Here is a 23504-nt window from a genome sequence, read left to right on the forward strand (position 1 = left end):
CTTTTTCTTTTTCTTTTTCTTTTTCTTTTTCTTTTTCTTTTTCTTTTTCTTTTTCTTTTTCTTTTTCTTTTTCTTTTTCTTTTTCTTTTTCTTTTCTGCATAGAGGATACTTCCAGGTGTTGACAGGGGGCAATGACTGGCAACAACCACATTAACCCCTTTTTCTTTCTTTGAAATGTAATCTTTCTTTCACCTTCAATTTCCTCCAGTGTAGTGGAACAAGGAGAAACTTCATAGCTTAGGCATATCATGTAACGGTAGCTCTTATTATCTTTCATATAGGGCATAAAACGTGTTGGAGGGTGGTTTTGGCTGGTCACCCCTCTTTGTTGATACCCCTGAACAAGGTAAATATCTGTATATTCTCCCCATCGCCACAAGGTCCTTCTGACATCGGGCAGATATACGTCTTTGTTTCCTTGTCCTACGACTCATACTTACAATGGGACTGTTCAACACCATTGTTCTTTGAGCTCGAAGCTCGGATTCTCGTTGTGGCGACATGGGACTCTCTCATATCACATGTGTGGGATTATGTTGTGCCCAAGTCTAGCTCTCAGACAGTCATGATATTTCCAACGGATATCCTTGTCGTGCTCTGCCAGGAAAGCTACAGGTTCTATTGTATAGAAGTAATTATACTGTTAACCCTTCTACAAGTTGTGCTTGCTTCAACGTTTTCCCAAGCTCAAACGAAACTTCCGCCAGCTACTCAAACCTACTGCAGAGTGACCTGGAAATATTCAAAGTCCTAGAACACAAGTCAGCCACTATTAAACATCATCTGAAGGGCTCTACAATTCCCACATGCAGTCTCCGTCTGTACTTACCGCAGGGTTCAGAATGGGCAGCTTGTTGCCAGTGGTGTAGATGGCAAAGTGTGTGCCCACAAAGTTCTGCCACCCGTCAAGAAACGCCTGGAGGTTATGATTCTCCACGCTGGCAACCCATTTCGGCGAGCACGTGTTATTGCCAGCGGCGTACCCCAGACGGTACCCAACATCCCGGGCCTCGATAAAGAACCGCACAGGCTGGCCGGCCGCCACGGCCTCGTCGGGGATGAACGTCTCGTTCAGCGTAGCCTCGGGGCCCGTACGCGTCCTCACCACGACGGTGCGCTCCCCGGTCTCCCCGTCCAGCGTCACCGCAATCTCGTTGTGATAGTGCAGGTTCAGATAGACAGCAGCGCCGGCCTCCTGGCGCGGCGACGAGGGCTCGAAGGCGCTCAGCTCGGTGCTGAACGTCTGGTTGAGGGCGTCCTGCCTGCGGAGCAGCGCGGCGGGGGTGTCGCGGTGCGACAGCGTGTAGGGGTTCCCGTGCAGCCGGAGCTTGCCGGGGGCGGCGTCGAAGTCCATGAACTCCTTGTACGGCGCGCGGAGGAAGTAGTAGTTCTTGTCGGCCAGGGCGCCGTCAAAGTCGTCGCGCCAGACGCGCGGCCGCTCGAGATCGTAGAGGACGTCCGGGTCGTGCTCGACGACGGGCTCGCCGTTGTTGAAGATGGGCCAGCCGTCCTCGTCCCAGTGCACGGGGACCAAGAAGGTCTCGCGGCCCAGCTGCGGGCGGCCGGAGCTGTTGGTCGGGTTCTGCGGGCGGGTGGCGAGGAAGACGGCCCACCAGGACCCGTCGGCGGCTTCGACCATGTCGGCGTGGCCCGTGGACAGGACGGGGCGGGACATGTCGGCGCCGTTGAAGAGGAGGGGGTTGTGCGGGTTGTGCTCCCACGGGCCGTCGAGGCTCTGCGACCGGTAGTTGTTGGTCGAGTGCAGCTCGGCGGTGCCCGAGTCGGCCGTGATCATGTAGTAGGTCCCGTTGATCTTGTAGAGGTGGCTGGCCTCGACGAGCGGGTTGGCGATGTCGGGCGGCACGGTCGAGGTGTGGAAGAGCCGCGAGTCCGAGAGGGAGTTGCCCGTCTCGATGTCGACTTCGGTGATCCAGTTGGCGAAGGTGCCCTCGTCGACGAACTCGGCGAAGGTGGACGTGAAGTAGACGCGGCCGTCGTCGTCGAAGAACAGGTCCGGGTCAATCCCCCACTGGTCGAAGTAGACCGGCTCGCTCCAGGAATCCTCATCCCAGATGTTGTCCGTCTTGACGTAGAAGGAGCGCGGGAGTTTGTTGACGTGGTCCGGGGGGCTTATGGCGTCGAAGAAGGTGGTTGTCATGTAGAACGTGCCGTTGTGATATCGAAGAGTCGGGGCGAAGACGCCTCCGCTCGGGGCAGTGCCGCGGAGGGGAAGCTGGGAGGGTCTTGTGAGCGCATGGCCGATGGTTTCCCACTTGACCCTATGAGACGGACCATGTCAGCAAAGGGAGCTCGGAGCCGCCGACATTGAGTTGAGGGGGATGATGTGATTTACAGGTCCTTCGAATGGTAGATGGGAACACCTGGGAAGAATTCAAAGCTGGACGTGATGACAAAGAAGTCCTCGCCGACTCGGATGATAGACGGGTCAGGGTTGAAGCCGGGGATAATGGGGTTGATCAGGCCGCTGACGGCACCTAAAGGGAAGACCCAGTTAGCTCCTGGGCAACTGTTCTGTAGGTTAAAGGGGGTAGGCAGTTGTAGCCTTATAGGGTCACGCCGTTACGGACCTGACAGTAGACAGACGGCCGTAGCCAGTCTCGACAACATTGATACCATCATGCTATCGTATATCACCTTGGGAGGTTTGCGACGTGTCTAGACGAGACTCTAACCACCCTCTCTTGGAGCCCGTCTGGTCTGGTACCACATCGCCCTTTTATAGCAACGGAGCTGTTGGAGCATCGGGGTACTGGGGTTCAGATCTGGAGATGATCTTCATCTGCCGGTGCGGACCCGGGACCTGCGCCCCTCATGCCGCAGGTCCGGGTAATTCTCTGGGTGAATGCAACCCTGGGCAAGGGGTCGAAATCTACCGAAAGCGCCTTGGGAAGCGCTCCAGTAGGGAGGCGCCGGTAAACAAGGGGCCCCGAAAATTCTGGGGTAGTATCCCGGGATATAGGGCTGGGCATTGTCTGTATTACGCAAGCCAGCGCCCCTGGCATCTATTTACGTTTGAATTCGTGTTTATCCTCGGATGCGACTCGCGGGATTTGGGAGAAAACCCCCCCAGCCCTTTTTCTTTTTCTTTTTCTTTTCATTTATTTTATATAAAGAAAACGAATAACGGAACAAGGGTTACTGCCACTCACGCTCGATATCCATCCCAAGTTCCCAACACAGCCAGCTATTTTCAAAGTGCGAACAGGTTGGAATCTGGTTCTATCCTGTGTGCTCTAGTCCCATGAACTCCGTGGTTGACACTGGTTGCGTCTGAGACACCGAACGATGGACTCTCGGCTCAGATCTTCCTCTGACTTTACCCGTTCAACCACGTCGTGAGCACGAGTACTAGATCCACAGCGCTTCCTTGGGCAAGCATGAAGGACTCAAAATATCTCGTGGCCGAAAACGAAGAACAGTTCAACGTCAATTCCAACAGACAGCTTGCACTTCGAGTACTCGTCCGTTGCCGCAGTGTTTGAGAAGCCACACGGGACATGACCTCGAGTTGAACCCTTATTTGCCAGACTATCTACAGAAATGGAGAGTAGTCAGAGTACCCTCAGCTTGTTGAGATTCTCAATCACGAACAGGATGACCGTCCTGGCCCCCTTCCTAGCGATTTTTAGGTTGAAGAGGTTTGCGCCGCAGTCTCCGACTCCATCACCGACACAGAGCCATGTTCCTTTCTCCGCCATGTATCCGTATTGAAGACACGGGAAGAACTCCTATGTGCCAGGAATCCCAGGATCTCGACGAATCCCAGGCTGAATTAACGTTTCCAGGTTTGGCAGGAAGGAGTTTATTTAATTAGCATGTCATAACTCATAAGACCCTCAAAAGAGGCCTGATTTCTAATGGTCCTCTATTGAAGCTCAAGACGAGTGAGAAGACATCATGCGGCTTGACTTGAGGACCAGTTTCCGGACCTTGGTCAAGTTAGTTGACACTGGAAGTTGCAACTTACAAGTCCAATGCGGCAATGCCGTCGGCCGACACTTGTTACTGGTGAATTGCAATAGGCTTAACTCTTGATTATACGGTTGCAACACCTGCATGCAAGGGACACTGAGCCTCATAATCCAAGCGTTAGAAGTCGTATAGTAGTCGTGTTTCATTACAAGTTGCACATATGGACCATGGCGACGGGGACCTCTCGACAAAGAGATGATTCGTGCCGGCTTGATAAGAAATTGGTGGGACCGATAAGGTGCCGATCCGCCGTGGTGGTCCCAGCACGACGGATTACTGACGTCAGGGGATAATGAGATTCGTATGACATCATTATGGCTTCGCCGTTTAATGCCACCAATCGCATGCCAAAAGCCGCAAGAGTCGAAGGAGTAATTATGTATTCTGCGTTCGGAGCAATATGCCCGGCTTGATTGTCGTCGGGTTCCAGGAACACGAAAACAAGACGACCTTGGCGCTCGGACAGCAATGCTTGTTTCTTGATTGTTGTCACATCTCGAAGACTTATATCTGTATCCCGCTTTCCACTGTCCAATGCCATTCTTGCCCGCCTCTGCTTCTGTCTAGCCCTATATCACTGCTTGAAGATTTCGGTCATGTCCGTCACGCCCCATCATAACGGAATAATTACGTCTGGGGCCGTCACGGAGGTGCCTGATGGACGACCGTTACCGTATGATGAGCCGGATGACGTGATAGCAATCATGGAACAGGTGCAACATGTTACACTTACAGCTTGGTACCTTATAGACTGCCCCCTCCCCTTCACGAATGAGACTCCGTATACCTTACCTCAATTACCTAGACCCCGTATACTTAGCATGCCGTTGTAAGCGAATAGCCGTCTTGGCCACTTCGGGCCGTCTCCCAATGACCGTTGGAAGCGACAGTGATGAATGTAAGGGGCAGGGATTCATAGAATAGGTAGTGTACGAATGAATAGACTGTATTGTATTGTACTTCTGAGTACTGAGTACAGAGTAGGACAACAACAAATCCCATGTGTCTTTCCGATACCTGCCCTTTCTACTAGTACACGGTACTTCGTCCGGTACTGTGACAAATTAAGCCTAACTAGTACCTACCTTACCTTACCTTAGGTACCTTATGGTTCCAGAACTTCCAGGCCCCTCCTCCCCTGGCGGCTGCTTGGTGCCTGCCATTGACGTCTACACGTGTCGTGCACATCCCGCGGGGCCGCAAGCCACCTGGAAAACCTTGTCAATCCCTATTTAAACCTTTACTCCGTATTATTTCCTTCCCCGCCCCTTCACCACCACATCGTTCCTACATAATTTCCAACAACATCCTCCCCTACGACCAACCCACACTCCTCGTCATCGTCCTTATTCTCTTACGTGGGCAGTGGCACCCCTTTGTATGACGAGCCGACTTGCATCCTGTTGGTCATCATCTCATCTTCTAACGAACACAACCCAACCATGAGTACGAAGAAGAAGAAATCTTCCCTGCGGGAGCGCACCGCCAGTCCTTTCAGTCGCATTGCCCAAAAGATCTCATCCCTCAAGCCCGACCACTCTCGGCTCGGCGTATCACAATCCGAACCTGAGAACCTCCCTCGCGTCGCTGGCGTAGGCCCAGATGGCCCCGACGTCGCCCCCCTGCGCAATGGCATCTTTAGCGACACCCATGTGGTAGCAGAGTCGAGCATGGAAGAATCGAGCAGAAGTGGAAGTGTAGACGAGCTCAGTAGAGGCCGGTCGTCGATCACGTCTCCCCGACCCAGCTACCGACAGCAGCAGCAGCAGCAGCAGCAGGCGGAACAACAACAGCAACCAAACATGAAGAGTAGGGAAGACGAAGGGCCCGAGCCCGAAGATTCGCTAGACCGCTATGGCAGCGAACCGGAACACCCGGAGCACGCCAGCCAGCAGCTCCTAACCATCGCCGACGCCGTCAAGGAACCCCTCGGCACCATCATCACCTTCCGCGCCAGGATCCACACCCAGCGCCGCATCTCCCGCTTCCTCGACTTCCTCCTCTTCCGAGACCAGGAAGATACCATCCAGGGCGTCCTCTCGCGTGCCCATCCGAACATGGTCCGCTGGGTGCAGCGCCTACACCCGGAGTCCATCGTCCAGGTCACCGGGAAGCTGCAGAAGCCCGTCGAGCATGTGCGCTCGGCCCGCCACTCGGACGTCGAGGTCGACGTCGACACCATCTACCTCATCAGCCCGGCCTCCGCCGACCGCCTCGCCTTTTCCAACTACCAGCCGCCCGACGCCATGAACCGCCGTCTCAATGCCCGCGTGCTTGATCTCCGACACCCGTCGAACCAGGCGCTTTTCCGGGTTCGGGCTGCCATGGTCCGCGCCTTCCGGAGCACGCTTGACGAGATGGGGTTCATGGAGATCAACACGCCCAAGTTGCAGCCTGCTGCTACCGAGTCTGGTGCCGCTGTTTTCAAGGTCAACTATTTCGGTCGGAGGGCTTTCCTGGCGCAGAGCCCGCAGCTCTCTAAGCAGATGGCCATTTCTGCCGACTTTGGTCGTGTATACGAGGTATGGTCTTTTTTTTTCCTTTTTTTCCTTTTTTCCTTCTTTTTTCTTTCTTTCTTTCTTCTTCTTTCTTCCTTTCTTTCTTCCCCTCCTCCTTTTTTCTTTTTTTATGTCGTTCTTTATTCCCATCCACACAAACGCTGACATTCCCTCTCACAGGTCGGCCCCGTGTTCCGAGCCGAAAATTCAAACACCCATCGACATCTTACCGAATATACCGGGCTGGACCTGGAAATGACCCTCGATTTGTCCTACTCCGAGCTCATCGGCGTGGTGGACCGCGTTTTGAAAAACATCTTCAAGGCCGTGCAGTCCATGCCGGAACTAGACGTCGTCAGGGAGAGGTGGCCCAGCACAAACATTGAATACCCCGAAGAGACCGTCATCCTTCCCTTCACCGAGGGCCTCCAGATGCTCCGCGATGACGGCAGGGATGTCGCCGAGGAAGATCTCGGTACGAGAGACGAGATGCGTCTTGGAGAACTCGTGAAAGAGAAGTATAAGACGGACTACTACATCCTAGACAAATTCCCCAGCAACGCCCGCCCCTTTTACACGCACAAGGCCGAAGACCCCAAGTGGACCAACTCGTTCGACATTTTCGTCCGAGGCCAGGAGATTTGCACCGGAGGACAGCGCATCAACGACCCCAAGGAGCTGCGATCGAGCATGCGGGACGCCGGCAACTCGGAAGACGACATGGCCGAGTACCTCACCGCTTTCGACATCGGCGCCCCCCCCCACGGCGGTGCTGGTCTCGGCCTGGAGCGTCTGGTCTCTCTCTTCCTCGACCTCGGCGACGTCCGCTACGCCTCGCTCTTCCACCGCGACCCCAAATCCCTCCCCGCCAAGCCCCCTTCTCTGCCTCACCCGGACGCCGACACGACCAGGTGGCGCGCCGGTGGGGGCGACCAGGACTACCCGCCCATAGAGAACCTGATCGCCAACTACGGCGACGCCAGCAACACCTCCTGGCTCGACGACCGCTTCGAGATCTGGCGCCACCGTACGGGCGCCGCTGTCGGGTACTCGAGGCAGGGCAAGCTGGCCGTGGTCATCGGCGACCCTCTCTGCGACAGGCACCAGTACGAGGAAGTGGCGACTGCCTTTGTCCGCTTCTGCGTCCGCGAGCTACGCCTGACGCCCATCTGGATGCTCGTGTCGGAGGAGATGCACGAGGTTCTGGGGCGGCATCTGGGCTGGCGCACGCTCTCCTGCACGGAGGAGCAACGGCTCGACGCGGACCAGCACGGGGGCGCCCACGGACCCGAGGCCCGCCGCGTGCAGCGCGAGGGGATCCAAACGCGCGAGGTGCGTCCCACGGACGAAAGCTTCCGCGGCCGGGCCGACAGGGCCATCGGGGAGTGGATGGCGTCGCGCACGGAAAAGGGGAAGCAGGTCCACCTCACGGACGTGCGGCCGTGGGTCGACGCCGCGCACCGGCGGTACTTTGTCGCGGAGAAGGAGGGGAAGGTGTGCGCTCTCGTGGTGCTGGCGCAGCTGGCGCCCCGGCACGGGTGGCAGGTGAAGTGGGCGCTGGACTTCCCCGGGTCGCCGAACGGGACAATCGAGGTGCTGGTCGAGGAGGCGCTGGCGGCGGTCTCGGGCCCCGTGACTTTTGGGGTGGGCGTCTCCGAGAGGCTCGTCCCCGGGGAGCATCTGGGGACGGCGCGCGCGCGGTTCCTGGCCAAGACGTACGATGCGGTCGTCAAGAGCCTGGGGCTGGCGCGCAAGGCGGAGTTTCGGGAGAAGTTTGGCACGCTGGGCGAGGCTGTTTATATTTGCTACCCGAAGCATGATTTGTCGGTTCGGGAGCTGAGGGAGGTTGTCAAGTTCTTCGAGGGCTAAGGAGTAGAGAGGGGGGGAGAAGACGTGAGGGATTTGGTTGGTGCCCGGAGTTGCAAGCTTGCAGCATCTTGTTTGATGTTATCGTTACACCTCACCTCCCTGCCGTCTATCGTTCAGAAAACGGCGGTGGGTTTTCTCATGCAGCATTCAGCGTGGAGTCTTTTTCTTTTGTTAATTCTGGCAAGGAGAGCTGTTAGGGCGATACCCCTCTTAATGTCTGTTTTCCTTTTCTTGGACGTCTCGGGAAGTTACATGTGCCCGTCAGACGTTATGATGTGAGTTTATGATCTATTTCTTGTCGTTCCATGGTCTTACAAACCACATGAATACAGATGTTTTTGGTGTTTAAAGGTCATCACGCTCCACCCACTTGGCGCAAGCATCGTACAGCGCGCCAATCTCCTTCTCCCAGCCCACGACACGGTTGTAGTACTCGATGCCCTTGGTTCGGCGGATAAACTCGACGAGGCCAACGTACACAAAGTCGGCGTACGAGACTAAAAAGTCATCATCAGACACGGTGAGACAGAAAAGCAAAGGGGAGACGACCAGTAGAGGAAGTGAACATTGAACAACTTACCTTTTTCACCCAAGAAGAAAGGCCCAGGGACCTCCCTCAAGGCCGCCCCCGCCTTGGCAAAGAGAGGCCTCGCCGCCTCCCAAGCCGGGTCCCCGCCCTTGGCCTCCTCCAGCTCGGCCAGCGACATGCCGAAGAGGTTCTTCCTCGTCTCCTCAAAGTACGGCACGGACGCCTCGCGGAGGAGGTCGCGCGGGACCGGGGCCAGCAGGACGGCGGCGAGGGCCATGAGGGTCTCCTGGACGAGGGCCTGGACGCGGGAGACGGCTGGGTCGTCGACGCGCAGTGAGGGCTCGGGCTGCAGGGCCTCGAGGGCCTGGGCGATGGGGAGGCTGTTCATGATGTAGTTTCCCTGCGGGGTGCGGATGGCGGGGATGGTGTAGGCGGCGATCTCGCCGGTTTGGGGGGGGATGCCGAAGGATTTGAAGAGGGGTTCGATGTCGGGGTATTCGACCCATTGGGTTTCGTAGGGGATGTTTTTGAAGTTGAGGACTAGGCGGGCTGTAAGGGAGGTCAGGTTTTTTTTCCTTCTTCTTTTTTCTTGGGGGGGGGGGGGAGGGGGGCTGAATTCCAATGGCTTACTCTTCCAGGGGTTGAGGGACCAGCAGGCGCTCCGGCCCTTGCTGGGGAGGTCGTAGAGGACGACTTTGTTGTCGGCCATGTTGTCGATTTGGTCGTTGTGAATAGGCCGAGGCGAGGCGAGGCGAGGTGAGGTTGTAGGAGCAAGACTGGTAAAAGTCTGCAAGTCGAGTCTTTCGAGAGATGGAAGAAGTGGGCAAGCCGCAAGACTCCCAAGAGTTTAGTGTTGGGGACCCGGGGCTTTCTATGGGAGAGAAGGCCCGGAAACTAGTGTCCCTTCTCGTATCTATACTGGAGACCTACAGGGCTTTGGAGACCCCGCTAGACGTTGTACACGTTGTACGACCAGTTGAAACTTGACTGCACGAGTCCATGTGGTTCTATTTCGATGCTCTGCGGCCCCGTCCTGTTAGTGAAAAGGGGGTTGTTGACTGCTGGCGGGGTACTGGTTCAGGTGTACACGTGTACAATGACGATCGCCCCACGATAGGTCGGCATTGACCAATCGGCTTATATGGTTTCTCTGCCGCTCCGGATCGCCGAGCCCACCTCCCCGCCAACCCCACATCGGAGGGGGCTGAGAAGACGACCTTTCCGGCTGTAGTTTTCCGCCCGGGGGCCTTGAGAATACGTTGTACTTCCATTTCCAGAATCACATGCTCTTTCGGCCCTTTTGAATGTGGGATCTGCCTCTTTTCAATAATCGCATGTCTAGTGAAGACCAGCCATGGCATCGGGCATCCCGGCAACCAACAACCGATGCGGACATGGCCCCACTTATACGGACGATGTTACCCCACCTTCGGCGTTAAAATGCGGACAATGTCGGACCCACTTCCCGTAAGACCACGATAAGATAAGATGATACGATGATAACGGTGATGGTGTGGCTGTGTGGCTGTGTGGCAGTGCAGCCCCCAGCCACCTCGAATATCCCAAAGCCCTCGACCACGACCACGACCACCAACCAACCTCTTCCTTTTTTCTGCATCACCGCATCTCCGTCTCCATCTGCGGCCACCACTCACGAGTCACCTTCAAGCCAAGACCCGGTCAGAATGCACGAAGAGTCGCCCAGCATGGCCGCAGCATGCGAGTCTGCCCTTTTAAGGTCGATTTACTCACACCCTCCGACTGACTGGATCTCCTTGTTCTCGCGCTGGTCTCCCTGACAGTTCTTTATCTCTGGATCTAAATCGTTTTTTTTCCCCCGCTCGCTTCACAATCGAATGGACTGATGAAAGACCCGACATTAGAATCCTGAATCATGCCCTTTGTACCCAACACTCCCGAATCCCTCGTCGCGAGAAGCGATTCCAAGAATCCAAGAACCACCTGCCGGGGTCTCACCGCTAACGGCCGGCCATGTCGACGCCCTATCGCCTCGTCTGTCTCTCCGACGGAGAACCTGGCCCCTCGGGTGCGAAAGAATGGTGTATTTGACGACGACCCGACCGACGAGTCACTATACTGCTGGCAGCACAAAGAACAGGCGAGCCTCTCGGCCAGATCGACTCCCGCTCGGAAGACAGCCACAATAAGTCCCATTGCCGAGGATAGGACGAGCCTAGATTCCCTCGTTGGCCGGTTAGGGTTGGTTGAGCTGCAGAAGAAGAAACGGTCCAGCGGCACTGGCACGATACGAAGGCACGACAAGCGTCCTGGTCCCAACTACGACGACGACAAGACCATCGCTACATCTACCGCTACGCACGACGATTCGAAGCCGTCCCCGACGATAAACCGACCCAAACAGTCCACGAGACACTTGCTCTGTTGTTGCTTCAGCATTCCCCTCGAAGAAATACCCGAATCACCAGCAGCAGCTCCTCGACCGGCAAGGCCAGGTTCTCGACCTATAACACCATCCCGTCGACCTAGACCTCGCCCCCAACCGAGGCCGGTCCAAGATACCACGCACCTCGCGTCTCTTACCTCTCCACCGAACTTGTCGACGCAATCCCCCGGACGGTCCTCCCTCAAATCCACCACTTCCACCACGTCCCAGACGGCGCAGTACTTCTCTCTCATCGCACCAGACACGCCTCCGCAGACCGCCTCGTCGCTCATAGCAGAGCTAGCACGACCGTATGCAGACTCGGAAGAGCCGGGCTATATCTACATGTTCTGGATGACCCCCTCGTCCGCTCCCGCCCGCCCTCCCGTCGACGCCGCTCGCTCTCTCCTCGCACCGCCTTCCTTGTCCGGGCCCTCCTCTCCAGGAGCGGCCGCCACATCCCGCCAACGCCGCGCCAGCGACATCGTGTCCACGTACGCCCGAAACACAAACGGCGGCGGCGACAACGGCAAACCGAGGACCATGCTCCTCAAGATCGGCCGCGCGGCGAACGTGCAACGCCGCATGCAGCAGTGGTCGCGCCAATGCGGCTACGACGTCGAAGTGATCCGTTACTACCCTTACTTGGCCGGCGCGAGCGAGGCCGCGGGCCGGACGCCGCGCATGACGCCGCATTGCCGCCGCGTCGAGAGGCTGGTGCACATCGAGCTGGCGGGGAGGGGCTTCAAGGCGAGGCGGCCCAGTTGCGAGGCCTGCGGCAGGGACCATAGGGAGTGGTTCGAGGTGGAGGCTACGAGGGAGGGCATTCGGACTGTTGACGAGGTGGTTCGGCGGTGGGTCGACTGGGATGAGAGGGGCAGCGATTGAACGTGAAACTACTATGGAATTTGTCTTTGAAATGGCTTCATGTTGCGTTTGTTTCGTCTATTCTCAACTTCAACGAGGGCCACGATGAGTGAACAGCAGCAGCAACAGCAACAACATAAAAACAAACAACACAAAATAAAAGAAGAGGAAAGCAAGAAACAAGACAAAACGCCGCATTCCAGAAATGATCCGCTTCGAAAGAGTACGCACTCTGGTATGTCTTGTCCGAATCCAAACTCAAGACTGCCTTGCCCTATGACCCCGAACCCCCTGAACGCCCCGAATCCCATAACACCCAAAGGACGCCCTAAACGCCTCGATGCACTCTCATATTATTCAGGCCCACGAGACACGCACGACACGACACGACGACTACTTGGTCTCCTTCTCCCCCGCCGCCTCCACCACATAGCCAGCGAGCTTCTCCATACTGGTATGGGTATCCAGCAAGTCGAGGAGACTAATGTTCGCGCGGAAAGCCGTGTTAAACCAGTTCCGCAGCTCAGCGGCGATCAAGCTGTCGACGCCGTAGTCGGCCACCGTCTTGGCGGGGCTCACGCCCGAAGCGTCGATCGACAGCATGCCGGCCACCGTGGCACTGATCGCCCGGGTGACCAGCGCCAGGGCCTCTCCCCGGCCCTCGGGACCCACGGCCATGCAGGCGTCGAACTCCTCCCGGAGCCGGGTAATCGCCGACGAAGCGGAGCCCGATGCGCCGGCATCCCCCCTCTGCGCGCCGTCCTCTTCGTGGCGGTAGGCGTCGTCGAAGGCCCGCATGATGAGCGAGACGCGGCCGTCGCTGTACCACCTCGGCGGGGCCGTCTCGGCCTTCTCCTGGCGCTTCTTGGCCGCCATGGCCGCCGGGTCGAGACAGGTGACGATGCCGGCGGTGGACAGGGGGTCCAGGTCTTCCTTGTCGTCGTCCTTGTCCCTGCGCGCACGCGGGCTTTGGAGAAAGGCCGGCTCCAGCAAGCGGAGGAACTGGTGCTCCGTGACGCCCAAGACCTTGTTGCGCGCCATCATGTTGACGGTGGTGGCGTTGCGGCCGAGGGCGCCGACGTCCGTGATTAGGCCAAAGGCGGCGGTGGAGGCCGGCAGGCCGCGGGTGCGGCGGTAGCGGGCGAAGAGCTCCTGGAAGTTGTTGGCGGCGGTGTAGGCGCTCTGGGTGGCCAGGGCGAGCACGGATTCCAGCGAGGTGGTCATGATAAAAAAGTCGAGCTTCGTCGCGAGCGTCGCGTCGTGCAGGTTCTTGGTGCCGACCACCTTGGCCGCCAGGCTCTTTTGCCACTGCGCCGCCGAGAGCTTGTCGAACGAGAGGTCCTGCAGGGACATGGCGGCGTGGATGATGCCCTTGACGGGACGGCCGGCCACCTGGCGGAGTGCGGCGTCGAGCTGCTCGCGCACGGCCACGTCGCAGCGGATGGCTTGCACGGTCACGCCGCGGGCGGCCAGGTCGTCGACGAGCGTCTGCGCCTCCGGGGTGCCGACGCCGCTCCGGGAGAGGACCACGATGTGGCGGGCGCCCCGGTCCGCCATCCATCGGATGATGGATCGTCCGAGACCGCCCAGACCTCCGGTGATGATGTACTGCGCGTCGAGATAGCGATCGAATCGCGCGGCCGGGGCGGCGGGGACCATCCTGACCGGGGACTGCGGGTTCTGGAAACTGATAACGTGCTTCCCGACGTGCGTGCCCTTGGAGAAGCCGAGGAGGACCTGGTCCAGCTGCGACACGTCCGAGACCGAATACGGCTTCACGGGACCGATGTGACCGGCTCGGTAGTACTCGTCGACGGACCGCATAAGCCCGGCGCCGAGCTCGGGATCGGCATCCAGGACAAGACCCAGGTCGAAGGAGACGAAGGTGATGCTGCGCTGGAAGAGTTCCAGCCCGAGAGTCTTACTATCCAGCACGTCCATGCGGCCGACGTCGATAAGCCGGCCCAGAGGCGCCAGGGCCTTGAACGAGTCGTACAGCATCTCGTCTTCGCCCCTGGCCGCACTCAGGATGACGTCGAATCCGCGGCCGGCCGTCGCCTCGCGGACGGCGCGCGTCAAGTCGGCCTGGTCGCGCGACGAGAAGATGCGCGAGGCCGGCACCAGCTTCACCTCTTCGGCCAGGAACCGGGCCTTCTCGGCCGTCCCGACGGTGACGAACACGTCGGCGCCGCGCGCCGTCGCCAGTTGGATGGCGCACAAGCCGAGCCCGCCCGTGGCCGACTGGATCAGCACCTTCTCGCCCCTCTTCAGGTGGGTGGCGTGGTCGAAGGCGTAGACGGCCGTCATGTAGACGAGCGGCATGGTGGCGGCCTCGACGAAGCTCAGCTCGCCGCCCCGGACGTCGGGTCGCATCCGCTGCGCGAAGCGAGCCGGCACGCGCGTGAAGTTGCCAAAGTGGCCTCGTCCCATGCCGTACACCCGGTCCCCGACCGACAGCCGGCCCTCCTCGGCCACGGCGGATCCCAGCCGGGTGACGACGCCGGCGTACTCCGACGAGAGGTTGTTGGCGTCGAAGCGGCCGGCGGCGATGCCCAGGTCCTTCCAGTTCAGGCCCACGGCGGCCACCTTGACCTCGATCCAGTCGCCGGGGAGGGGCTGCCAGAGCTCGGTGTAGGGGCGGAAATACAATGAGGTCAGGATGCCGGGCGTCTCGAAGGCGGCGCGGACGGGGCCCTGGCTGTCGAGCGGGAGCGGCTCGGCACGGCTGGGGGGCATGCAGAGGAGGTTGTGGTCCTCGGCGAGCCGGCCGTCGGGGACGAGACGGCTCACCCAGAGGCAGCCGTTGTGCCACGAGAACTCGCGGTCCTCGGCGGCGTCGTCGTTGTTGTCGTCGCGGAAGAGGAGATGGTTTAGCTCTTTGTCGACGATGGAGCGGACTAGGTCGGCCGCCTCGGCGGGATCGTCGACCGTAAAGTTCTCGGCGTCCATGTCGATGGAGAGGAAGCTCGACGACGGGTTCTCGGTCCCTATGGTGCGCAGGAGGCCGGCGAGGAGGGCGCCGTCCGCGTTACGGCCGCGCACCATGCCGGTCGTCGTGAGCCACATCATACTAGACGCCGAACGGGCGAGGTGCTGGAACAGGGCCAGGCGCGAGGCTCCGGCGTCGAGGAGGAGGTCCTTCTCCCCGTCGAGGAAGGCCATGACCTGGGAGCCCTCCTGGACGGTTTCCAGGGCTTCGTCCAGTGGGCCGAGCGTGGCGGAGACGCCGTGGGTTTGCAGCTCCGCGACGAGCTGGTGCGCCAGGGGGGGCGGCGGGCCCTGGGATCCGTGGAGGATCTGGACCTGTCGAGGAGTCGTCCGGGTCTCCTTTCCCTCTGCACGTGCAGGCTCAGGCCCCTCGGCGACCAGAGTCGAGACAATGGTGCTGGCGGTGCTGTGGGGCTGCGGGTAGTCGTACAGCACCAGCTCCACGCCAGAAAAGCCGGCTTCTTTAAGGGCCTTGTCCCAGGACGCGAGGTCCAAGAACGGGCTGTCGATGCGTCCGTCCGGCACACCGTCCCAGTAACCCGTCAGCGTGCCGAGGACGAGACCGTGGCCGATCTTGTTCTGGGTGTTCTCGACCAGCACCAGCCTGCCCCCGGGCTTCATGAGCTTGCGACAGTTGGCGAGGGTCCTGCCGATGCTGGGCGTGGCGTGGAGGCACTGGGAAGCCAAGACCACGTCGTACGTCGTGCTCTCGTCGTAGCCCTGCGCCGCAGGCTCCTGCTCGATGTTCAAGACGCCGTACCTGACGTCGTGGAAGGGGGCCATGAACTCCCTCGCGGCCGTCAAGAAGCCGGGCGAAATATCCGTAAAGGTATAGTCGTCGTAGCGCTTCACGCCGGTCGAGGCGTCGACGAGGGCCTTCATGACCACGCGCGTGGCGCCGCCGGTGCCGGCGCCCAGCTCGAGGATCTTCTGGTTCGGGTTCGCGTGGCCGAGGAGCTGGAACACGCGGAGGAGCTGCGGGTAGGCGCCGGTCATGGCCAGGCCGCTCTCGTACAGCGCGGTAAGCAGGCCGGCCTCGACGAGCACCTCGACGCCGGTGCGCCGCTCGTACAGGATGTCGGCCATGTCCTGGTGCAGCTTCTTCGCGATCTTGACCTCGATCAGGTCGCTCGTCGCGCTGTACAGGGACGCGAGCCACTGCTGGCGCGCCGCGGCCGACATGGTCCTCGCCTGCGTCATGGCTTCCGTGTCGTCCTGCTCGACGCGCCTCTTGACCCAGGCGAGGAAGAAGCGGACCTGGTCGGTGGCTTTGCTGACGTCGATGACGCCGCCGCCAAAGGTCTCGTGGATGTCGATGACGATCAGCGTGGCGATGGCGTGGATGCTGCGGAAGAGGTCGGCCCGGTCGACGTTCTCCTGGGGCGGCGGGAACAGGGCCTGGGCCTTCTCGCAGGTCAGGGTGCGGATGTCCGGCTTCCATTCGAGGCGGGTGAAGGGCCCGGAGAAGGGGAGGGATCCGCCCAGGGCATCTTCGGGGGCGGTCGAGGAGTCGCCGTAACTGATGCAACGGAGCGACGCCACGTCCAGCATCAGCTGCCCCGACTGGTCGAGGAGCTGCAGCTGCGCGTAGGCGCCCCTGAGACCACGGAGTTCTCCTTTCGCGACGCCGACGCCCCAGTCCTCTTGGTTGCCGTGCTTCAGGTAGACCTGGGAGATGTGGATGGGCACAAAGGCGGTGCCGGCCGTCTCGATCTGCCCCCGGTGGCAGGCGATGAGGCCCAGCTGGAAGAGGGCGTCGAGCGAGGCGGGGTGGAGAGGGTAGGACGACTCGCCCCCCTTAATAGTCCCGGCGGTGGTTTTCAGGGCCAGCTTGGCGCGGGCGAGGTGGAGGGCCGGGTCGGCTTCGACGTCGGAGAGGCCTTGGAAGGCGGGTCCGTAGCCGAGGCCGATCTGGGCGAACTTGTCGTACCAGGCGCGGGCGTGAATGGTTCGGGCGTCCATGTCCGCCTGCATCGTGGCGGGGCTTGCGGCGGCGGCAGCGGCAGCGGCAGCGTCGACCTGGGCTTTGACCAGACCCGTGCAGTGCTCGGTCCAGACGCCGGATGCCCGGGCCACAGAGCTGACGGAGAAGCGGACCCAGGCCGGGGCTTTCGCCGTAGCCGTGTCGACGAGCTCCAGGGTGACGATGACCTCGACGCCGTAGTCGTCCTCGGGTACGCGGAGGGCCGAGTGGATGTTGACCTTGCGGAGCGACGAGGCCACGAGGGGGGCCGCGTCTTCGAACTCGTAGTGCGCGCGCGAGGCGGCCTCGACGGCCATGGCTACGTAGCCCGCCGCGGGGAAGACGACGTCCGGGAGGAGGCGGTGGTCGCCGAGCCAGGCGAGGTCCTTGAGTCGCAGGACGTTGCGCCACTGGGGGCGCAGCTTGGCGTTGCCGGGCAGCTTGGAGCCGATGAGGTCGTGGCGGATGACGCTCCGGGCGCGGTATTCCTTGCTGAAGCGGCTTTCGTGGTAGACCACGGGTCCGTAGGCGTACTTGTAGGGCGGCAGGTCCACGGCCATGCAGCCGTGCTCGTAGGAGACGGCATGGGTGCGTGTGTTCCCTTTGGCCGCAGGCGCAGGCGCAGGCACACGCCCATGCACATGCACGTCCGCCGAGTTGACGGCGACGAGATCGACCGAGGCGTTCAACCCGAAGAGGGAGCCGGCCATGGCGAGGAGAGAGGCTTGTCCGTCGCGTTGGCGGGCCAGGGAGGCCAGGTAAGGGGTCGACAGGCCCAGCTGCTTGAGGATCTGCTGGACCGGACTCTTCAGAGCCGCATGGGGTCCAATCTCGATCAGGACGTCGACGGCTGCACTCTTGGACGTCACGAGCTTCTCGACGGCCTGGGAGAAGCGGACGGGAGACTCGAGGTTGGCCCTCCAGTACGATGGTCCCACCTGCTCCCCCCTATTGGACTTGTCAGGGGTAACGGACGAGACCCAGGGGATGGCATCGTATCGGTGCGGCGTGTCGTGGAGGCCGTCGTCAGAGTGGTCAGTGTCACCGCCGAACCCGTGGTCCTTCAGAGCGCAAAGCCCGTTGCCCAGCATATCCCCGTAGTCGTTGCCCAGGGGCAGCATGTGGTGCGAGTGGTACGCATTCCCCCCCGTGGCGAGCACGCGGTGGAAGACGCCGGCCTCGGTGAGGGTGGCGGCCAGGCCCTGGATGGCGGGGGCGTCTCCCGAAAGGGTGATGCTGTGGGGGGAGTTGATGGCCGCCGTCACGACCTTGCCCTCCAGCCCGTCCATGTAGCCCGCGGCTTCGAGGTCGGCGAAACCCATGCCGACGGCGAGCATGGCGCCCTGCTGCTTGTTCTGGGCCACGGCCTGGCCGCGGAAGAAGGCGGCGGCGATGGATTCGGCGGCCGTGGCGCGGCCCGAGGCGTAGGCGGCGGCCATCTCGCCGGAGGAATGGCCGACGACGCCGCTGGGCCGAATCCCCCACGACGCCAGGAGGTCGACGATGCCGACTTGCAGGGCCGTGCACACGGTCTGCGAGACCTCGGGCGTGTGGACGAGGGTGGCGTCGCATTCGCCCGCGAGGACGTCCCGGATGGTCCAGGTCTGTGCATGTGGTGTGAGGGCGTGTGTCCTCCGGTGCGCCGGGCCGATGGACGAGATGACGTTGTCCAGGTGGCTGATGGTGTTGTTGAAGACAGCGTACTGGAACAGGTCGCGGCCCATGGCGTGCCACTGGGCGCCCTGGCCGGTGAAGACGAAGCCAAGGCTGGCGGTGGTGGCCGGGCTGGTGAAGACGGGTTGGACGTCGTCGGCGTCGGTCAGCGCGGTGATGGGGTCGTTCTTGGAGACGATGCGGAAGGTGCGCTGGGTGAATTTGGTTCGCTTGGCGGCTAGGGTGTAGGCTATGTCGGCCAGGGAGTGGGTGGTGGTGGCGGTGGTGAGGACGCTCGAGAGGGCGGACAGGTTGAGGGGAAGAGAGGCCTCGGAGTGGGCGGAAAAGGGGAGCAGGACGAGTTCACGCGTGGTGGCGCGAGGGCTGGCGTGCAGCTCGAGGGGATGCGTGATGGGGGTGTGAGAGGTTGCATGTGTCTTGTGGCCGTTGGAATCTCCGTTGGCATGACCGTTGCTGTGTCCATTGGGATGCCCATTGGTATGCCCATTGGTATGCTTGTTGCCGTGTCCGTTCGCATCGTTCGCAGGCACCAGATTCACCCCCGGCTTCACATACCCCGGCAGCACATTATTCACATGATCGATAATGCAATGCCCATTCGCGCCTCCATACCCAAAAGAGTTAATGCTGGCCCTCTTGACCCGGCCCGCCGGCCAGGGGGTCACATCAGTCAGCACCTTGACCCTCGCCGCCGCAAAGTCGATGCCCGGGTTCAGGGCCGTAATGCCAATGCTCGGAGGAATCAGCCCGTTCTCCAGCGCCAGGACCACCTTCATGATCCCGGCAATGGCCGACGCCGACTCGGTGTGGCCCAGATTCGTCTTGACCGATCCCAGGTACAGCGCCTCCTCGGGCGTACCGGTGCGGGTCTCGGCGAAGACGTTGCCGATGGCTTCCACCTCGACCGGGTCGCCGACGGGGGTGCCGGTGCCGTGGCACTCAAAGTACGTCGTGTCGTCGAGCGGCAGGCCGGCGTTGCGGTACGCCTCGCGGATGACGGCCTCCTGGCCGGCCTTGCTGGGATGGGTGATGCCGCCGGTGCGGCCGTTGGCGTTGATGGCCGTGCCCCTGACGACGGCCCGGATGGGAGACCCTTGCTGCAGGGCGGCGCTCGTCCTCTTGATGTATAGCGCCGCGAAGGCCTCGCCCCTCGCGTAGCCGTCGGCCGAGGCGTCGAAGGTGTGGCACGTCGACGTGGCCGACAGGGCGCCCAGCTTGTTCATCATGATCTGCATGGTAGGGTCGATGATCCAGTTGGAGGCGGCCACGATGGCCGAGTCGCAGTCGCCGTTGCGGATGGCGTTGATGGCGAGGTGCAGCGCGTACATGGACGACGAGCAGGCCGTGTCGATGGTCAGGCTGGGGCCCTTGAGGTTGAAGATGTAGCTGATCCGGTTGCTGAGGAGACTCAGGCTGCTGCCCGTGGTGACGTACGGCCGGGGGTGGTCCGGGTCGCGGCTCTGGATGACGGTGTGCTCGGTGGTGAAGTTGCCGACGAAGACGCCGGTCCGGGACCCGGAGAACTGGTCCCATGTCTCGCCAGCGTTTTCAAAGGCCTCGTAGATCACTTCGAGGAGCTTCCTCTGCGAGGCGTCGAGGGTCTCGACTTCCAGGGGTTGCATGCCGAAGAAGGCTGGTTCGAAGAGGCGTGCGTCTTCGGTGAGGAGGAAGCCGCCGCGCGTGGAGACGGTGCCGGGACGGTCTGTGTTGGGGTGGTAGAAGCCTTCAGCGGAGAAGCGGTGGTCGCCGTAGTCGCGGTAGCCGGATTGCTTGTTGCGTAGGAGCTCCCAGAGTCCGGGGCTGTCACTTACACCACCCGGCCAGCGGCAGCCTGTCCCAGTGTTGTCAGTACATGTATGGACTCTACAGAGTCGGACAAGAAGACAGCAGAGAAGACAGCAGAGAAGACAGAAGAGAAGACAGAAGACAGAGACAAAAGAAAGAAGACGCAGCACGAGGCAAGGGACTGCTCACCCATGCCACTGATGGCAACAGGTTCCGGTTCTTGTTCTTGTTTTCCGTCCATGTTGGTTGAATGGTTGAATAGTAGCAAATATGTGCTAGGGATCCCACTGGATGGTCAGTTGATGACTCTGTTGCATCGGCTGCGGTGGTTTGAGCCTTTGAGGTGGGAAGGCCGGATTCGATGTGATCTAGGGTCGACTTTATGGAATATCTGGAGTCTGGAGTCTACGGGCTGCCTCAACAATATAGAATCATCTTCTGACTTGTTTACCCTGGGCCAAGGACAACTCGACTGCATGTGTCTTCATCTTTCTGAAATCCTTATCTCCTCGCCGAGCAAGGTCGAGTCCAAAGAGTCGGAGCCCGAGCTTGAGCATCTCGGCTGCAGCATCGTCGTGCATGGTAGGAGTTGGTAGACGTAGGACCGTAGGAGTCTGACCTGGGTCACCGTCCCGAAGCCGAAATCCGAGACTCGTTCATGTTCGCACGAACCCCTGAGCCATGTCAAGTTGAACCGAAGGATAGCATGCCGCATGGCCCGACATAATTCGGCCAGCAACATTTCACAGAGGCCGAATTTCGTCGGCCGATAGTACAGCAACCCCGTGCTCTCACTCTCACGGCTTTGGCTTACGCGAGTGGACGTCTGACATGCAGCTTCATGCTCCTACAGTCTACTCACATGTCGACGGTCGTTATCACATCATTCTATCATATCTTAGGCCCCCCGAGACAGCAAACCAGACACCAACTCACAATCTTCATCACTTGCTTGCTATCTTGTCGTCCCGACTCCCAGCCACCGACTCCACGAGCTTACGGCAACATCTCCTCAGTCCTCACCATGGCCATCCAGAAATCCAACCGCAACGGGGCTGCCCCCACAACAGACCTCGTCACCCTCGCCGACAACATTGCAAGCCAGACCAAAGCCATCGCCCAATACCTCGAGGCCAACAACGTCGAACCGCCCTCCTTCTCCCCGGCATCCAGCCAGCTCCCCAACACCGCCGAGTACGTCGCCCTCTACAACAGCCTCAAGACGTCGCTCCAGGACCTCGAGCGCCTCGTCGACGGGCCCAAGCGCTGGCTCCGCTCGTTTGTGTGTCAGGGGAACGACCTCGCCGCCCTGCAGGTCGCCTTTGAGCTGGACTTTTTCGGCCTCGTCCCCGCCGCCGAGGAGATCTCCATGGGGGACCTGGCCGCTGCCGCGGGGCTGGATGCCGACAGGACGGCGCGCGTCCTCCGCATGCTCACCACGCACCGCATTTTCCAGGAGCCCCGGGCTGGCTTTGTGGCGCACTCCGCCACGTCCTTGGTTGTTCATAATGATGAGGATTTGAAGTGTGCCGGGGCTTACACGTCCGTTTTGTTCTCTTGTTGACCATTTCTTCACCCTCGACGAAATGTTCAAGGCCTCTCCCTCCACGACCGACTGCCTCAGGGCATCCCCCTACGAGTCGGACAGCATCCATTCCCCGTTCAACACGAGGCATGGTGTCCCCATGTTCCGCTATTACGCCGAGAGACCACGTGAAGCCGCTCGTTTCGCCAAAGCCATGACCGGCGTTGCCAAATGTTCGTACATGCAGCCTTCACGTTCCCTTGGAAGCCTCAAGATCCCACATGCAGCCCCCTGAAGACTCGACGGAGGATTAACTGGACGCAGTGGACCGCCCCATCACCGAGCTGAGGGACTTCTTCCCCTGGGAGACGCTTTCCGGCACAGTCGTGGACGTGGGCGGCGGAAACGGCCATATTTCCAGGGCCCTGGCTCTTGTAAGTGCATGATGTGACATTGATGTGTGCCCCTATCCTCTTCGTGCTGCGTCCAGTCTTCCCGGACACATCATCTGACGCGAGACCACACATCCAGGACTTCCCCCACCTCAACTTCATCGTCCAAGATGGATCCCCCGAGATGCTCGCCCAGGGCCAAAAGATGCTGCCCCCCGCCCTGCAGGGCCGCATCAAGTACATGCAGTACGACTTCTTCTCCCCGCAACCGCTCCGCGACGTCGCCGCCTTTATCATCCGCCAGTGCACCCACAACTGGTGCGACCGCGACGTCGTCAACATCTTCCGCGCCTTCGTGCCGGGTCTCGAGGGCAGCAAGCCCGGCACGCCGCTGCTGATCAACGAGGCCGTCCTCCCCGAGCTTGGTGCCTGGCCCGCCCACGAGGAGCGTTTGCTCAGGCAGATGGACATCCTGATGTTGATTGGGTTGGGGGCGAAGCAGCGTACGAGGGCCGAGTTTGAGGACCTGCTCAAGCAGGCCGATCCGAGATATGAGGTCAAGAGTGTGTCTGTGGATGGTGCTCTGGGCTTGTTGGAGGTTCATCTGAATCACTGAGGTCTACCGTTGGTGTGAGGAATCACATGCAAGAGTAGGATGGCTGTATCTTACTGTGGAAATCAAGTCCATGTCAGGACTCAGGGCCCAAATATCAATGTTCTTGATTCTCACGATGCATGTGGCGTTTGATGTTGTTGTTCACTCAAGTGTGTCCACATCAGTCCTCGCCTTATACTCCGGTCCCTGGCCAAAGTTGAGATTGCCCTGCCTAGACACATAGTCCTGTCAGCATGGAATGAAATAGGTTGGGGCCAGAGTGTGCTGCATGCCATGATACCGTGATACGGCCTTTCAACTAGATTATACGAAATAAATACACCGTCTACACCCTCCCAAAGACTGTGCCCCTTGTGCTGCCGCATGTTACGCCACTGGAACCAGAAATATACTAGGAACA

The 23504-nt window shown here is 60.1% G+C and overlaps 7 protein-coding genes across 7 annotated transcripts; 4 read left to right on the forward strand and 3 right to left on the reverse strand.

Moving 5' to 3' along the window:
- Positions 1-541: 541 nt before the first annotated feature.
- Positions 542-2688, reverse strand: SODALDRAFT_343059 (family 43 glycosyl hydrolase). The gene is made up of 4 exons (XM_028613109.1): positions 2590-2688; positions 2355-2496; positions 831-2280; positions 542-751 (listed from the first exon to the last, which is right to left on the reverse strand). Exons 1-4 carry the CDS (start codon positions 2639-2641, stop codon positions 719-721), a joined length of 1677 nt encoding a protein of 558 aa, XP_028468585.1. The 5' UTR covers positions 2642-2688; the 3' UTR covers positions 542-718.
- Positions 2689-5269: 2581 nt separating this feature from the next.
- On the forward strand, positions 5270-8543 carry SODALDRAFT_348952 (aspartyl-tRNA synthetase). Its single transcript, XM_028613396.1, has 2 exons — positions 5270-6516; positions 6673-8543. The coding sequence occupies exons 1-2, from the start codon at positions 5437-5439 to the stop codon at positions 8359-8361; spliced, it is 2769 nt and encodes a 922-aa protein (XP_028468586.1). The 5' UTR covers positions 5270-5436; the 3' UTR covers positions 8362-8543.
- SODALDRAFT_343061 (hypothetical protein) lies at positions 8486-9739 on the reverse strand. The gene is made up of 3 exons (XM_028613110.1): positions 9521-9739; positions 8942-9439; positions 8486-8858 (listed from the first exon to the last, which is right to left on the reverse strand). The coding sequence occupies exons 1-3, from the start codon at positions 9597-9599 to the stop codon at positions 8707-8709; spliced, it is 729 nt and encodes a 242-aa protein (XP_028468587.1). The 5' UTR covers positions 9600-9739; the 3' UTR covers positions 8486-8706.
- Positions 9740-10244: 505 nt separating this feature from the next.
- Positions 10245-10655, forward strand: SODALDRAFT_356795 (hypothetical protein; the record flags this gene model as incomplete). The annotated part of the gene is made up of 2 exons (XM_028613941.1): positions 10245-10357; positions 10427-10655. The coding sequence occupies 2 exons, from the start codon at positions 10245-10247 to the stop codon at positions 10653-10655; spliced, it is 342 nt and encodes a 113-aa protein (XP_028468588.1).
- SODALDRAFT_376543 (DUF1766-domain-containing protein) lies at positions 10518-12441 on the forward strand. The gene is made up of 2 exons (XM_028614825.1): positions 10518-12396; positions 12425-12441. The coding sequence occupies exon 1, from the start codon at positions 10785-10787 to the stop codon at positions 12180-12182; it is 1398 nt and encodes a 465-aa protein (XP_028468589.1). The 5' UTR covers positions 10518-10784; the 3' UTR covers positions 12183-12396; positions 12425-12441.
- On the reverse strand, positions 12369-20812 carry SODALDRAFT_396446 (hypothetical protein; the record flags this gene model as incomplete). The annotated part of the gene is made up of 2 exons (XM_028615290.1): positions 12369-20617; positions 20761-20812. 2 exons carry the CDS (start codon positions 20810-20812, stop codon positions 12555-12557), a joined length of 8115 nt encoding a protein of 2704 aa, XP_028468590.1. The 3' UTR covers positions 12369-12554.
- A 654-nt stretch (positions 20813-21466) lies between these two features.
- SODALDRAFT_343064 (O-methyltransferase) lies at positions 21467-23192 on the forward strand. The gene is made up of 4 exons (XM_028613111.1): positions 21467-22117; positions 22167-22329; positions 22421-22530; positions 22628-23192. The coding sequence occupies exons 1-4, from the start codon at positions 21596-21598 to the stop codon at positions 23102-23104; spliced, it is 1272 nt and encodes a 423-aa protein (XP_028468591.1). The 5' UTR covers positions 21467-21595; the 3' UTR covers positions 23105-23192.
- The last annotated feature ends 312 nt before the right edge of the window (positions 23193-23504 follow it).

The sequence above is a fragment of the Sodiomyces alkalinus genome (genome assembly GCF_003711515.1).
Source record: "Sodiomyces alkalinus F11 unplaced genomic scaffold SODALscaffold_2, whole genome shotgun sequence".
Lineage (NCBI taxonomy): Eukaryota > Fungi > Ascomycota > Sordariomycetes > Glomerellales > Plectosphaerellaceae > Sodiomyces > Sodiomyces alkalinus.